Here is a 15,775-nt window from a genome sequence, read left to right as displayed (position 1 = left end):
GGACAAAGTTGTCGGAAAATCCGATCGTTTGGAACGTGATGATGTAATTTAGTTACAACGGGACTACGTTCAGGCTAGTAGCCAATAGCTTTGGTCTAGGAATTTGATCTGAGCATGCATGGCACTTTGTCCGATCGGAATTCTGTACAAACGATCAGACAAAGTCCGATCGGATCATGTTGTTGGAAAATTTTTATATCCAGCTCTCAAACATTGTTGGTCGGACATTCCGACGGAAAAAGTCAGATGAAGTCTACACATGGTCGAATTATCCGACAACACGGTCCGATCGGACATTTTCTGTTGGAATGTCAGACCATGTGTACAAGGGCTAAGAGGGAATGGATCAGTACCGTCTGTGTGCATTTCATTACAAATTTTATGTCACATCCAATTTTAGGCCCAGTCAACATTCTGGGTGTGTTGGCAAAAAGTCCTGCTTGTTGGTGGAAAACTGCATATAAAAAAGCAAACAGCAATGCATGTAAAAACAACACATAAACATCATGTAAAACAGGGCTCGACAAACCCCGGGTACCAGGTCGCATTTGCGACTAGAATTGGTGACCTGGTGCCTGGGGCAGCACAGCTGGGGGTATCCTGTCTCTGTGCACACCCCCCAGCGTGATCGCGTCGGGCCGCCGCTGGCCGGTAATTGAGGTCACGGCTTTGAGGCCTTCTGCGGTGCTATTTTTCCTTCTGGAATCTGGCGCCCTCTAGTGGTGGCTGTTGGTATGACAGCCAGCAATGCTAATGGAGCTTTCACTGCCCACCCATCTTCTCCCCTTTACTTAGAACTCCTAAACATTATATATATTTTGTATTCTAACAACCTAGAGAATAAAATGGTGGTCGTTGCAATACTGTCTGTCACACCGTATTTCGTATTTGTGCAGCGGAATTACAAGCGCACTTTTTTGGGGGAAAATTATTTATTTAATTAAAAAAATAAGACAACAGTAAAGTTAGCCCAATTTTTTTTTTATATTGTGAAAAATGTTACGCAGAGTAAATTGATATCCAACATGTCACGCTTCAATATTGCGTCCGCTCATGGAATGGCGACAAACTTTTACCCTTTAAAATCTCCATAGGCGACGTTTAAAAAATTCTACAGGTTGCATGTTTTGAGTTACAGAGGAGGTCTGGGGCTAGAATTATTGCTCTCGCTCTACCGATCGCGGCGATACCTCACGTGTGGTTTGAACACCGCTTTCCTATGCGGCGCTACTCACGTATGCGTTCACTTCTGCACGCAAGCTTGGCGGGACAGGGCGCATTTAAAAAATTTTTTTTTCTTATTTTAACTTTTTTTTTTCACTGTTCTTTAAAAAAAAAAAAATTGTCACTTTTATTCCTATTACAAGGAATGTAAAAATCCCTTGTAATCGAAAAAAGCATGACAGTTCCTCTTAAATATGAGATCTGGGGGGTCAGAGAGACCTCACATCTCATATTTACACTACAATGCAATAAAAAATAAATAAATAAAACAATTGTCATTTGAAAAAAATAAAAAAAATAAAATGTCCCTCTAAGAGCTATGGGCAATGACTTGGAGACAGGTGGGGGGGGGCGCTATTTTCCCCTCACTCGTCTCCGTGTCAGGCCAGGGACAGGTCTGGATTGCCGTTACGGACCTAGCTCCTAACTTTTTTAGCTGGCTCCTAGATTCCAAGCAAATTTGTCAACCCCTGATGTAAAACATGTATGTGGCACATGAAAACATAAAAATGCATACGGGTATTGAGAGCCTTAGAGATTTTATTGGTGTGTTAGTAGCCCAGATTTCAATGGGCTTCCTCAAGGCAATGCATGTTATCGCACCACAAAATTGTAAATGAACCCCAAGACTTAGGAAGCACATTTACTGTTTGTCAAAAGATGTTTTACCTTAGAACCAGGTGTCCAATCTTTTGACCTTCCTGGAACACGTTGAAGAGGAACTGTCTTGGGCCACACATAAAATACACTAACAATAAGGATAGCCAATGAGCAGAAAAAGTCAGGCAGATTACAAGTTAGCAATCACGGATATAGATAATGTACCCAAGTAATAAAGCTTACATTTTTTTAGCAATATTTTTTATTATAAAAGTAAAAGAGGGCAACATAACCAGTGGGATATTTGACACTGTTTTTATTAAACGAATCCATCAATATCTGGTTCGATGGATGTAGTAGCAATCTTCGATGAATTCTCAAGGTGCGTCTGTGTACACACGCTTACATGTGATCCGATAAAAATAGAAGGATAGGGATCCGATCCTCCATCCAGTGGATCGGATCGGATGGCAGTCGGATGTAAGCGGACAGGTGGTCAATTTACATCTGAGTGCCTATAGAGGAGAGTGGGCTGTGTCTGTGTCTGCATAAGTGGAGTGGACACAGACCTGTCATCTGTCTGCTCAGTGGGGATCAGCGGAGAGACCCCCTGCTGAGCAAGTAGATCGTAGCCACAGTATGCCCCATGTGAAAGGGGCCTAAGAAATTACACCAAGCAAAGAAAAGCCTCTTTAGTTCCCACCCAAGAAACAAACAGAAACCGCAATTTTTTGCATTTATTGTGAAAGATCTCAGTGCTCTAGATCACTGTACAAAGTGCTAGGATTGTTCTGCTGAATTGTCTAGCAAAGTATTAGGAAGCTGAAACAAATAAAACCATTACAAGCATACGTGTAGATGTGAATGGCACTATACTTTAGAAGTAAAAAGAAAAAAAAAAGAAGTTTTACCTTGCCTAATTTCCAGTACAAAAAACAAAAGTTTGCACAAAGGAATCTCATAAATCAAAATCATGATTGGGATGAGGCAACAAATGGGTAAAAATCTGTTAAAAGGCAAATGTGAAGATTGCACTTGTCTCGAACCAAATGGCAGAATGCATGAACAACATGCTTACAAAAGCAGTCTTATCAGGTGATGTCAGTCTTCACCAGAATTATCCAAGTCCTCCCAGTCTGACACACTCATGACTTCAGATGCATTGTCAGGTGGATGCTGCACTCTGTCCATATAATGCATGTACATCTCATGTGTCCAAACGTCAGCATCAATGAGAACAGATCTGGGAAGTGTAAGCACACAGGCTGCCATGCCTGAGATGTCATCCTCCAGCTGAGGTCCATCCTCCCATAAGTCCCTGACTGCATCATATATATGTACATAATCCATGCGACCTCCTTGGTTGTGTGATCTGCCTCCTAGAACATAAATTTTCTTGTCTAGAACGGCAATTCCAGGCTCTCCATGTCCTGAAGGCACGGGACACATTAATGACCACTGGTCTGTTTTTGGGTTGTAGCAGGCAACCTAGAAGTAGGAAGAGAAATGATAAAACTGATAAAATACAAAATGTATCTGCACTATAACATACTGAAAAAAGCACACGTATCACTAAAATAAGTCAATATGTTGCCTTCTTTAAAATGTACCTTGTTTTCTATTGTCAAACAGTACAGGGAAAGCAGACACTACCCTAATTTTTTTCAAGCTTCACAATCAAGCCACGATCCATGAAATGTGTTACCACAGAAAGGCTAGATCTATGTGGTAGTTAGGTACTAGTGATGAGCTCAGGCGTGTTCGCATGGTCCATGTGCAGAGCCTGCCAGGAAGTCGGCGCAGAGCTGCGTTAATCACAGGCAGTGAGACATTGCCCGATCTCTGCAGCCGCACATCGGGGCAATGTCTCACTGCCTGTGATTAGCGCAGTGCTGCGCCGACTTCCTGGCAGGCTCTGCACGTGGACCATGCAAACACACCTGATCTCATCCTTATTAGGTACTGTGATGATATTCAGTGATACGCAGCTCACTTTATATTCTAGTACAGATCCTGTGTCCTAATGTGGGACCTTGGACCATATAAGTGGCAAGTATTGCAGACTAATTATGCTGGAAGTTACAACCTGTATTCAGTAGGTCTTCTTATATCTATAGTGAATGACATACAGTAACTCACAAAAGTGAGTACAACTCTCACATTTTTGTAAATATTTTATCTTTTCAGGTGACAACACTGAAGAAATTACACTTTGCTACAATGTAAAGTAGTGAGTGTACAGCTTGTATAACACTGTAAATTTACTGTCCCCTCAAAATAATTCAACACACAGGCATTAACCACTTGGGTACCGCGCTATTGCAAAATGACGGCAACAGCGCGGACCCACATTTCCGGGACTACGTCTATTGACGTCGTCCCGGATACGAGCGGCCTGCGCGCCCCCTGAGGGGCGTGCGCGGCGCGCTCTGTGATCGGCGAGTCCGTGAGACTCGCCTGATCACCGATCCGTGTAAGGGGTCGATCCCGACCCCTTATCACGTGATCAGTTGTCAGCCAATGACAGCTGATCATGTGATAAAACAGAGCCGGTAATCGGCTAGTATTCCTCCTCGCGCTGACAGCGCGAGGAGAAAAAAAAAAAGCCGATCGCCGGCGGCCGTGTTCGGGACATCAGTCCCGATCACGGCCAGCAATTTAAGCGGACACCTGCCCCCTGCCAGTGCCCACCTGCCACCCGCAGTGCCATCCTGAAATAAAGTAAGTGCCCCCCTGTCAGTGCCACCCAGCAGTGCCCATAGTGCCCACAGTGCCGCCCACAGTGCCACCCAGCAGTGCCCACAGTGCCACCCACAGTGCCACCCAGCAGTGCCACCCACAGTGCCACCCAAAATCTGCCTCAAAGGTGCTGCACCCCAGTGCCGCCCATCAGTGCCCAGCAGTGCCGCCCATCAGTGCCCAGCAGTGCCGCCCATCAGTGCCCAGCAGTGCCACCTATCAGAGCCACCTATCAGTGCCACCTATCAGTGCCCATCAGTCCCATCTATCTGTGGTACCTATCAGTGCCCATCCGTGCCACCCATCCGTGCCATCTTATCTGTGCCCATCTTTGCCCATCAGTGCCGCCTTATCTGTGCCCATCGGTGCCGCCTTATCTGTGCCTATTAGTGCCGCCTTAACTATGCCTATCAGTGCCCACCAGTGCAGCCCATCAGTGCCCACCAATGCAGCCCATCAGTGCCCACCAATGCAGCCCATCAGTGCCCACCAATGCAGCCTATCAGTGCCGCCTAATCAGCGCACTTCAATGAAGGAGAAAAATGACCCGTTTGCAAAATTTTATAACAAACTATTAAAACATGATTTTTTATTTTTTTGCATCTTTTTTTGTTTGTTTAGCAAAAAATAAAACTCCGAGCTGTAACTAAATACCACCAAAAGAAAGCTCTATTTGTGGGAAAAAAATGATAAAAATTTCATTTGGGTACAGTGTTGTATGACCGCGTAATTGTCACTCAAAGTGCATCAGCGCTGAAAGCTGAAAATTGGTCTGGGACTGAGGGGGGTTTAAGTGCCCAGTAAGCAAGTGGTTAATGTCTCAACCACTGGCAACAAAAGTGAGTACACCGCTAAGTGAAAATTTCCAAAATCGGCCCAAAGTGTCAATATTTTGTGTGGTCACCATTATTTTCCAGCACTGCATTAACCCTCTTGAGCATGGAGTTCACCAGAGCTTCACAGGTTGCCACTGGAGTCCTCTTCCACTCCTCCATGACAACACGGAGCTGGTGGATGTTCGAGACCTTGCGCTCCTCCATCTTCCTTTTGGGGATGCCCCACAGATGCTCAATAGGGTTTAGGTCTGGAGACATGCTTGGCCAGGTCATCACCTTTACCTTCAGCTTTTTTAGCAAGGCAAGGATCATCTTGGAGGTGTGTTTGGGGTTGTTATTTGTTGGAATACTGCCCTCCGGGCCAGTCTCTGAAGGCTCTGCTTCAGTATGTCCCAGTAAATATTGGCATTGATTTTTTTTTTTTAACAGAAATGTTTTTATTCATCATAGGCAAAGAAAACAACACAAAGAATTGTAAGGCACACAGTTCATCAAATTATGTTAGCTAAGGTAACAATATTATACAGCCAAATGATTCAAGTCAGGAATGATATCTATCTACAGAAAAGTCAAGTAGTGGAACCGAGTAGATTAGGATGCAGTAGGGCGAAATCATGAGAGGAAAGGGATACAGCAAAGGGAGAAGGGGGGCGGGGCATGTTGGCATTCATGGTTCCCTAAATGAACTGTAGCTCCCCAGTGCCGGTGTTCTGACGAGAAGTGTCCCCCCATCGAATAGTGTCCTCCCTATACTGCACTGGTGCAGCAATTGCGCAGTACGGAGGACAAAGGAGATGCCGAAAGTCTCCGAAGATAAACGGCGCCTGCGCTCTTAATAGTACCTTCCTTTCACACGCTCCCGATGTTGTAAAACAGCACTTTGTAACAGGGCCCCTCGCGGGCTCGCTTCGCTTGCCATGCTTCGCTCGCCTCGCTTTGCTCGGCATATTTTTATTCTGGCTCTATGTCCACTTGGATGGTGGGGCTTGAACCTGAACTCAGAATGTACTATTAAGTGCGCAAGCACCATTCATTTACAAAGACTTTTGGTGACTCCTTTGTCCTCCGTACTGCGCAAGTGGAGTATAGGGTGGACGCTATCTGATGGCATTTCTCGACAGGACACTGGCAGCACTCATGCAGCCCCAGACCATGAAACTCCCACCACCATGCTTGACTGTGGGCAGGACACACTTGTCTTTGTACTCCTCACCTGGTTGCCGTCACACACGCTTGACACCATCTGAACCAAATAAGTTTATCTTGGTCTCATCAGACCACAGGACATGCTTCCAGCAATCAATGTCCTTATTCTGCTTGTCTTCCACAAAACTGTTTGCATGTTTTCCTGTGCTTCATCTTTAGAAGAGGCTTCTTTCTGAGACAACAGCCATGTAGACCAATTTGATGCAGTGTGTGGCGTATGATCTGAGCACTGACAGGCTGACCCCCACCCCTTCAACCTCTGCAGCAATGCTGGCAGCATTTACACATCTATTTCCCAAAGACAACCTCTGGATATTACACTGAGCATGTGCACTCAACTTCCTTGGTCGACTATGGAAAGGCCTTTTCCGAGTGGAACCTGTCTTGTTAAACTGTTGTATGGTCTTGGCCACTGTGGTGCAGCTCAGTTTCAGGGTCTTGGCAATCCTCTTATAGCCTAGGCCATCTTTACGTAGAGCAACAATTCTTTTTTTTCTGATCCTCAGAGAGTTCTTTGCCATGGAGGTACCATGTTGAACTTCCAGTGACCAGTAAGAGAGAGAGAGAGCAATAAACACCAAATTTAACACACATGCTCCCCATTCACAGCTGAGAACTTGTAACACTAACGAGTCACATGACACTGGGAGGGAAAATGGCTAATTGGGCACAATTTGTACATTTTCACTTAGGGGTGTACTCACTGTTGCCAGCGGTTTAGACATTAATGGCTGTGTGTTGAGTTATTTTGAGGGGACAGCAAACTCACACTGTTATACAAGCTTTACACCCATTACTTTACATTGTAGCAAAGTGTAATTTCTTCAGTGTTGTCAGATGAAAAGTTAAAATAAAATATTTACAAAAATGTGAGGGGTGTACTCTCTTTTGTGAGATACTGTATAATACAGGTGTTCATTGTAAAGTAAGTCTCCGGTAAAGACTTGCAGGAGTAAAGTTTTTAAAATGTAGCTGGCTCGCTCATATTTTGCAATATGTGTCATAGCCTCACCTTTAGGATAGTCCATCAAATGTATCCCATCAACAATCGCAATATCCATTCTGCTACTTATGCTGGTCTGGTAGTTTTCTAGTATTTTGAGATCAGGCTCTTGGCAGCATTGAGTAGATATGGTATCAATTATTTCTTATAAGTAGAGACAGACATCATTGAATTATACAATAGAAAGACCCAAAGATCATGCTGAAGGGCCACAGTAGAACTTTTCACTTTGAGATTGGTGATCTCCAATTAAGTTCAAAATGTGGGTACTGCCACCAAATGTGGGAAGGAGCACCAGGTGCTAGTCCACATCCTCTGCAAACAGCAGGAACCCGTGGGTACATCTAATGAGCCAACTGGGTCTTTGCACCAATGAGCTATGAGTTTGAAGTTAAACTAAGATATAGTGGAGCTGATCAAGTTATGAGTATGAGTTAAGAGAAGGGGGTGTGGAGTAAATAACATCCTGCACATTATACAGAATGTTGCATTCCGAAGAAGGTCACATACAGTACAGCACGGTACATGGGAGGACAATCTACCATTCACACCAATAAACTCAGCACATACAGCTTTCACATCTCATACCAACCCCAGCATTGTCACTGCCAATAACCTTTCTTCTCAATGCCCACTGCACTGCCTAAATTTGCTATGAGTCTGTCCATATGCACAGTGTTCAAAGGAAATGCAATCAACGGATGCCCTGCGTCACCTCCTCCTCCCCCTTTTTGATGCCATCTCCTGACTCTGGCAAAGAGAGCAGTGCTGTAGCCCCGGTGATGATCCTGCAAAAAAGAGGACTTCTCCACTTAAAGTATAACTAAAGGCAAAACGTGAAAAAAAAAGAAATTTGGATAGGGTGCAGAGGGATTAGAATGCTTGTTAGTTTTTATTGCTGTCTATGCCCCAATTAGGAATATTCGCCCTCTCTATTTGCCCTGTTTACTATTATATTTGAAAGTGAAAGTAGAAGAAAATCCCACATTTTGGGTTGTCCCCAGAAAAGTAATATAGAGGGTAAATATTCCAATGGGGACACTAGTTCTGGTGATCTGGGGGTACCCAAGGAATCCCCTAAATTTGCAGAGATTTCCTATCACTTCCTGTTTGGCTATGGGACAGGAAGTAAAGGGAAATCTCTGCAATGGGACACACATGGTGAAAAAAGAAATCTCACAGTGGTTATTTCCCTCCTTTTCTCTATCCAAAATGAAAAAAAAAAAGTTTTTCCTCTAGTTCTACTTTAATTTACAACACAAGAATAAAAAATAAAAAACCACAAAAAATACAGCAGATTGCATTTTGAAGGGGAAAAGGAAGTATGTTCGCTGAAAAAAAATGTAAAGGTAGATGTTGATTCAAAGGTATACAATACCCATTGTCAGCAATTGCTAAAGCTTGGGATAATCATAATTAACTAGAATGACAAGCAATCTTGCATTTACCTCCAGTACATCTTGTCGAAAGCCCTCATCATCGTTGCTTCCTCCAATCACATATGTTTTTTCCAAAAGAGACACCATGCCATGCCATGCCCTCCTTACTGGCCCAGAGGCTACATATGTCCATTGATTTTTTTCTGGGTCATAACAGCAAGTTTCCTTTAGGTATGTATTTCCTCTCCTTCCACAAGCTACGTACATCTTACCACCAAGAGCTGACCCAGCATGTGCATGCACCTGCAGAGAAAAACCAGTAGACTTGTTATTTGCATTAAAATATGTTTGTCAGGTGAGAAACATGAAAGCTGCTGTTACTGACTTCTTTTGTAAATACTAATTGCCTGGCTATTATTTTATTTACTCTCTGGCTTGAATACTTTCATGATCAGTGCCCTGGGAACAAGTATGTAGATCAAGTGTAAAAGCAATAGGCTCAGCATGACGAGCTAACAACCAGCACTTTTTTATCTTCTTTTTTTTTTTAAACAGTCAACTTTCAGCTTCATTTCCTTTTAAAAAAACAAAAACAAAAAAAACACCACACACATATTAAAAATTAGCCATATGAAAATGGCTAATACCCATTTTCAGCTAATTTTTGTTGTTTTTTTTTAATCATTTTTATTTTTATTATTTTTTGCTATTTCTCTTTTTTAGATCTATTCCATGGTACTTGCTCCTGATGAGAGGCTACAGCACGCAAAACGGGTAGAGCCTTGAATTATAACCTTCTTTTTATTGTAATCATGGAATATATATAGTTATTTATATATTTATATAATCAGAATTTTTATTCATATTTAGAAATGTTCATTCTGGTCGTTTGGTTAATTTACTTATGAATTAAGGTCTCCTAACTACTTAATATATGTTTATTTATTGAACTGTGATTTATTTTGTACAAGGCATGATGCCCCAAGTGTTTTTTTAGAGGCTCGTTGCCCAAAATACTTGCTAACAATGTATGATTTGTGAAATATAAATAAAATTACATTTTTCAGTCACTTGACCAATCAATTTACTGCTGTGTGCTTCACTCAAAGTCCCATCTCTCTCCTCTCCTTATAAATTACTGATAGGGATGGAGGCTGGCGTCCCTTTGATGCTGGCCTCATTTAAAGTCCCAAAATGCACTTTTCCTATATTGATATTAAATCAGTGCTTCTCAACCTTTTTCCAGTCGGGGTGCCCTTGAAAAGTATTTTCAGTCTTGAGGCACCCCTGTCCAAGGCTTGGTTCATGTTACCGCGTGCCTCGGAACGTGCGCAAAATCATGCTTGTTCCTGGCTCACAGACAAATGCTCGGCTCTTTAAGGGTGCCATTAATTCTTAATGGTACCCACACATTGGCAAACAAGGGCTGTTTTTGGTGTGGCGCAGTAAAAAAAAAAAAAAAAGGGTCAGGGACAGCCTTCCCTGCATTTCTGCAGTCCATTGAAATTCATGGGCTGCCCTACACGCAGCCACACAGTTGTGAACCAAGGTCTGGTTTACATGTGAGGTTGGAGGAGTGGCAAGACCACATGGTAGGTACACAAACACATGCACACACACACATACAGACACATGCACGTGTGTACACACACACACACACACACACCCAGCCCTTTAAAATGTTGCAGTAAAATACCTTCCCTTACACAGCGGGCACTGCACTGTAGGGGGAGGCAGAGAGTACAGCACATTCCCCCTCCCTTTACTTTCACTTTGCAAAGTCTGACTGAGCTTCCATTGCCCATGTACAGTTCGGCTGGGGATCGGGAGGTCGGGCTCATCTGACAGCCTCTCTCTACCATTCCACGGAACCTCAGGGTATCATGGCACCCCAGTTGAGAAAAGCTGCATTAGATCATTAAAGATCTAAAAGTATATAGACTCCGTCATCAGATTTTTTTCAGGTATTTTTTTACTTAAATTATACAAGAGCTTAGTGGAAAAGCAGTGCTGTACACACATTATTAGTAAAAGAGCCAGTTGTGATTTAGTGCCATTATGGGTGCAGTTTTTCTTTTTAACAGATAGTGGGTGCTATTTTACATGATATTGCCTTACTTATAAAGGATAGTAGAGAACGCTTTCCCACACCAGTGTTTACTCAACATTTTCCCTGCATTTTAAATGGCATTTATAACATGGAGGTTGCAATGTGGAGCCAGCAGTGTCCCACAGAGCATTTTCTGCATGTTGATTTCTTACCAGTATAGGGGAAGTAGGGAAAGGCTTGAACTCCTGTCAGCTATTTTACTGCCGGCTGTGTCCCTGTTGCAGATCTCTTCAGTTGTCAAAACCATAATGTAACAGGAAGTGAGGGGGAATTTTTTTAATGCACATAGCAATAAAAAAAAAAAACCCCAAAAAACAAACAAAGCACAACAACGGGTGCTCTTATCCTACCCCACGCCATTAAAAAAAAGGCTTTGGAGCTATGGTTGGACTCAGGTTGAAACAGAGGTTTCAAAGAAATAGATTTTGGGTCATGGCATCTACTTCTGGCAGAATTATTCATTGGTTCTATATTGCTCGTAAATGGGGACACCAGGCCTTTAAAGTACCAAGACTACAAATATAATCGCAGTTTCTAGGCTTTTTTGTTCATATTAGTTTTCTTGCCTGTTTTTGAAGTGGTGCCACATATTCCCACGAGTTGGTGTATGGATCATATCTCTCCACCTCCTTCAGCTCGTCATGGTAATCCCTGCCTGCTACTGCATAGATATACTTGCCCATAATACACACAGATAAGTCAGCACGGGCCTGCTGCATAGACTGGATCTGAAACCAGCGATTGTGCCGAGGGTCATATCTTAAAAGATAAAGATATAGTTAATTTCCATGAAAATACACATAAAATAGACAGAACACGTTAAACTGGCAGAAAACTGATTTTCTTTTGCAGGTAAACAAAAAATAAATAAAATCACATACTGAAATAAAATGTTCGGAAGTTCTAAGAACAGAACAATGCATTATTTGCTCTGCATGAGAGTATGGTTATTAATAGTGCAATTATAGGAAAAAAAAAAAAAAAAGGTCTATGGAATTCCTACACTGCAGTCAAGCACATGTGGAAGGTTACCACAGAGGTGCTCTGAACTGGGAAAAAAACTCTACTACCATGATGCACATTCCGACAACAAAATCCGTCGGATTTTGTCCGAAACTGGTGTTGTACACACACGGTCGGACAAAGTTGTCGATAAATCCGATCGTTCGGAACGTGATGGCGTTATTTAGTTACGACGGGACTACGTTCAGGCTAGTAGCCAATAGCTTTGGTCTAGGAATTTGATGAACATGTGTGGCACTTTGCACTTTGTCTGATCGGAATTCTCTACGAAAGATCGGACAAAGTCTGATCAGATCATGTTGTCGGAAAATTTTATAGCCCAGCTCTAAAACTTTGTCGGTCGGATTTCCGACGGAAACAGTCCGATGGAGCCCACACATGGTCGGATTATTCGACAACACTGTCCGATCGGACATTTTCCGTCGGAATGTCCGACCGTGTGTACAAGGGTTAAGAGCTCCTGTTCTGTTCTACGTAAGCTGTACTGTTAATCAGTACAATTTAGTGGCTAAGGTGACTGCGAATACAACATTTTTCAGAGTGTTATGTACTGGGCTGCACATTACCTTTTTTCACTTTATATTGAGAAATAGTTCAAAATATCCAGGAAATACAGAGCATCCAGCCTTTCTTTTTGATTACAGTTCTATTCTAAGGTATTTGGCATACAGTACAAACCATATTGCCCCCATCTAAATGCTAATACAAGCTTGACAACTTAGGCCTCTTGCACACGGGGATTGCCTAGCTGCAGTGCACGCCTCCTGGCATTTTAGTGCGTCAGGAAGGGGCAGGTTTAACATCCCATACCCCAGGCGACGTCACCGTATGACGAAATGCGCGTCGGGTAGTGCAGATGTGCTGACGCAATTACGTTGCCCTTCTGAACAGGCGTTCGCATGCCGGCCGGCATTTCATGCTTTTTTACTGCTATGTTTGTGAGTATATTTTATTTATTTAAATAAAAATATCCTGCCTGGTTTACGCTATGGGAGGCTTTCTTTGTGATTTCCGAGTTACCAGCTAAACCATTGCCTGCTTATGTGGAAATCTCCATGGTCCATTTGAAAGTGTTTCCGCAATAGGAGTCAGGATTGGTGCAGTTCGGGTGACAAATTCAATGAGCGTTTACATACCGCTTTCTGGCAAGTGTGCATTCCCACTGTTGACTCACGGGTTTCTGGCTTGGTGAAGGTGGATCGCACGGCTGACTGGCACCCTCTTAAAGGGATATCTCTTCCATTATAAAGACTTTTTGTTTGGACTTTTTCTCATTGGTTGTGGTTCACTGGTTCACCTTGTTTATGGATATAATTTTTTATTAATTTGTCACTGGGTTTTTATCTTATTTAATTATAAATTAATAATCACTGTATTTATTTATTGATTATAATTAATTTAAATTAGTTTACGTATAGTCAATAATTAATGAATTTATTTATTCATTTATATTTATTCACTTTTTGAACTTATTGAATATAATCAACTGTTATTAATCATATTTAATTTTTGAGCATTTATCACTTAATTTTGATTGCATATGAATTGTTCTAGCTGATTTCACTTAATCTATTGGAATTATCTGATTACTTTTCATTTCCTTGCACAAACAGTAATAGCCTTAGTGGGGGTAGGTAGCGTAGCTAATTTTGGTCTTTATATGCACTGTATTTTGGATGTGTGTCGCATCCTGGTAACTGCAGCTGTAACTGGGTTTTTGTTTTTTAATCTTTTAGATTAGGAGCGCAGTAATTTTTTTTCTTATAGGTTCAACATCCAGCCCCCCTTCCTGCAGCCTGTCAAAGTTTATGGCAGGCTACAGTTGACTGCTGTAACGAATGATACCGACGTTTAGGTTCCATAGACTTTGACAGGCACACTGATGCACTAAAACGCCTGGACCAATGGACCTACTGCAGCTAGATCGTGTGTGCAAAGGACCTCATGTTCAAGAAAAAATAGAATGTCATATACAGACTTGTATGATCTTCCTTGAAACCCAGATATCAGAAACAAATTGAGGACATGAAAGTACTACACTACTATAAACAAACAACATTCTCAGGTTCTCAGAGCACAAAAGGAAGCCGGCTCTGGATAGTAATAAACTAAAAACAAGTCATATTTTTAAACAATATGTAAACCAGGGACCTCCAAACGGTGGCCATTGCTAGCCTATATCTGGTCCTTGGGGTACTATTTCTCCCAATGATATGAGACACTATCCCTCCCACTGACACCTACCATGGGGCACGATTTGTTCCACCAAATACCATTGTTGGTGTACTATTCCTCCCACTAATACAAATGATGCGGCACCACTCCTCCTCCTACTGATCACCAACCCTACGGTCAGGTTTATTCTCACTGATGCTGGGCACAAGACATTTTCTACCCCCACTGGCCACAATCCGACCCCCTTAAGTCTGAAGGATAGTAAACTGGCCCTTTGAAAAGTTTGGAGACCCCTGATGTACACAACATTTCAGCATTTATAAAAAAGAGCAACAGAAACAGACAAAAAAAAGTTTTTTTACTAGAAAATCTCTGTAAAGTATAGTCTCTTCCATTTCTAACTTAAGGGTTGCTTAAAATATTAGGAACAGAATGTCCCACAGAACAGATGGAAGCTAAACGATAGGTGCATTTTTGTGATAAAAGCAAAATAATTTTTTTTATATTGCTCCTCTAACTTGTTTGATTTAATGCGGTTTGTTATGGGGGAATTCGGCAGGTTGGAGGAGCCAGGAACACAGGCGGGGGACCCAAGAAGTGGAGGATTGGGGCTGCTCTATGAAAAACCATTACACAGAATAGGTAAGTATGTTATTTAAAAAAAAAAAATAATTTACAATCACTTTAAAGTAGATAAACAGGGAATTTATCGTGCTAGGCCTTTTGGTGAAAAAAAATAAATAAAAAAAAAGACCAGAACAGGTAGAAAGTTATATTTTCTGCTTTATAACACGAGCATAAATTTTCCAAAGTGCAGTTATCCTTTTAAGTGGTGTCTACAAATTCTTAAGGCCCATTCACAATGTACTGTTTCAACATGTGTGTAGATTTTACTAATAGGTACTGTTCACATCTCCAGTTGTGCTGCTGTGCATTATAAGAAAGACAACGTGTCCAACTTTTGACACGCTGTGTGTTGAGAAATTTACAAAAAAAGTCTATGAAAAATGCATCAATGGTCCATTTCGATACATTTTCATGTTCGACAAGCACCATCCTGGGATACCTGCCAAATGCTTATTAGGGAAGTGAGCAGTGTAGTCCTCATTGATTTTTTTCAACCAAGATCCTTCCATAGGCAATACAAGAACAGAGAGAGGAGGAGCAGTGCATTGGAGAATATTGATTAAAGTTTTGTCCCAGAATGGGCTGCTTAGACAACCTCCATTACAAAACACAAAAGTAATATATTTTATTTTCTTCTTTTGATTTGACATGTTAAAATCTTGCAGTAACATTTTAAAAGTCATATGCTTGTAGCTTAGCATGTGGGCCATTCAAAAATTTGCATTAAGGTGAAAAAAATTCTGTCAGTGACCGGCCCCACAGCCCCCCATTTTACTTACCTGAGCCCCTTCATCCCCTCGTTGGAGACGCACTCTCCCTCTCTGCACGGAGTCCCGGCTCTTGATTGGATAGA

General features: G+C 42.0%; 1 protein-coding gene across 2 annotated transcripts in view; it reads right to left on the bottom strand.

Moving 5' to 3' along the window:
* Window positions 1-2,546: 2,546 nt before the first annotated feature.
* KLHL22 (kelch like family member 22) overlaps window positions 2,547-15,775 on the bottom strand; it is a 72,951-nt gene continuing 59,722 nt past the window's right edge. For both annotated transcript variants that reach the window (XM_077461566.1, XM_077461565.1), the window contains exons 6-8: window positions 11,664-11,856; window positions 9,057-9,290; window positions 2,547-3,312 (exon numbers count right to left, since the gene is read on the bottom strand). In XM_077461566.1, coding sequence (XP_077317692.1) covers window positions 2,926-3,312; window positions 9,057-9,290; window positions 11,664-11,856 — 814 coding nt within the window. In that variant the 3' untranslated portion in view covers window positions 2,547-2,925. The remainder of the gene's footprint in view (window positions 3,313-9,056; window positions 9,291-11,663; window positions 11,857-15,775) is intronic.

This window comes from Lithobates pipiens, unplaced genomic scaffold, assembly GCF_037356315.1.
Source record: "Lithobates pipiens isolate NorthernLeopardFrog02 unplaced genomic scaffold, aLitPip1_a1.2 Scaffold_3, whole genome shotgun sequence".
Classification (NCBI taxonomy): Eukaryota; Metazoa; Chordata; class Amphibia; order Anura; family Ranidae; genus Lithobates; species Lithobates pipiens.
This window is presented reverse-complemented; position numbering and strand designations above follow the sequence as displayed.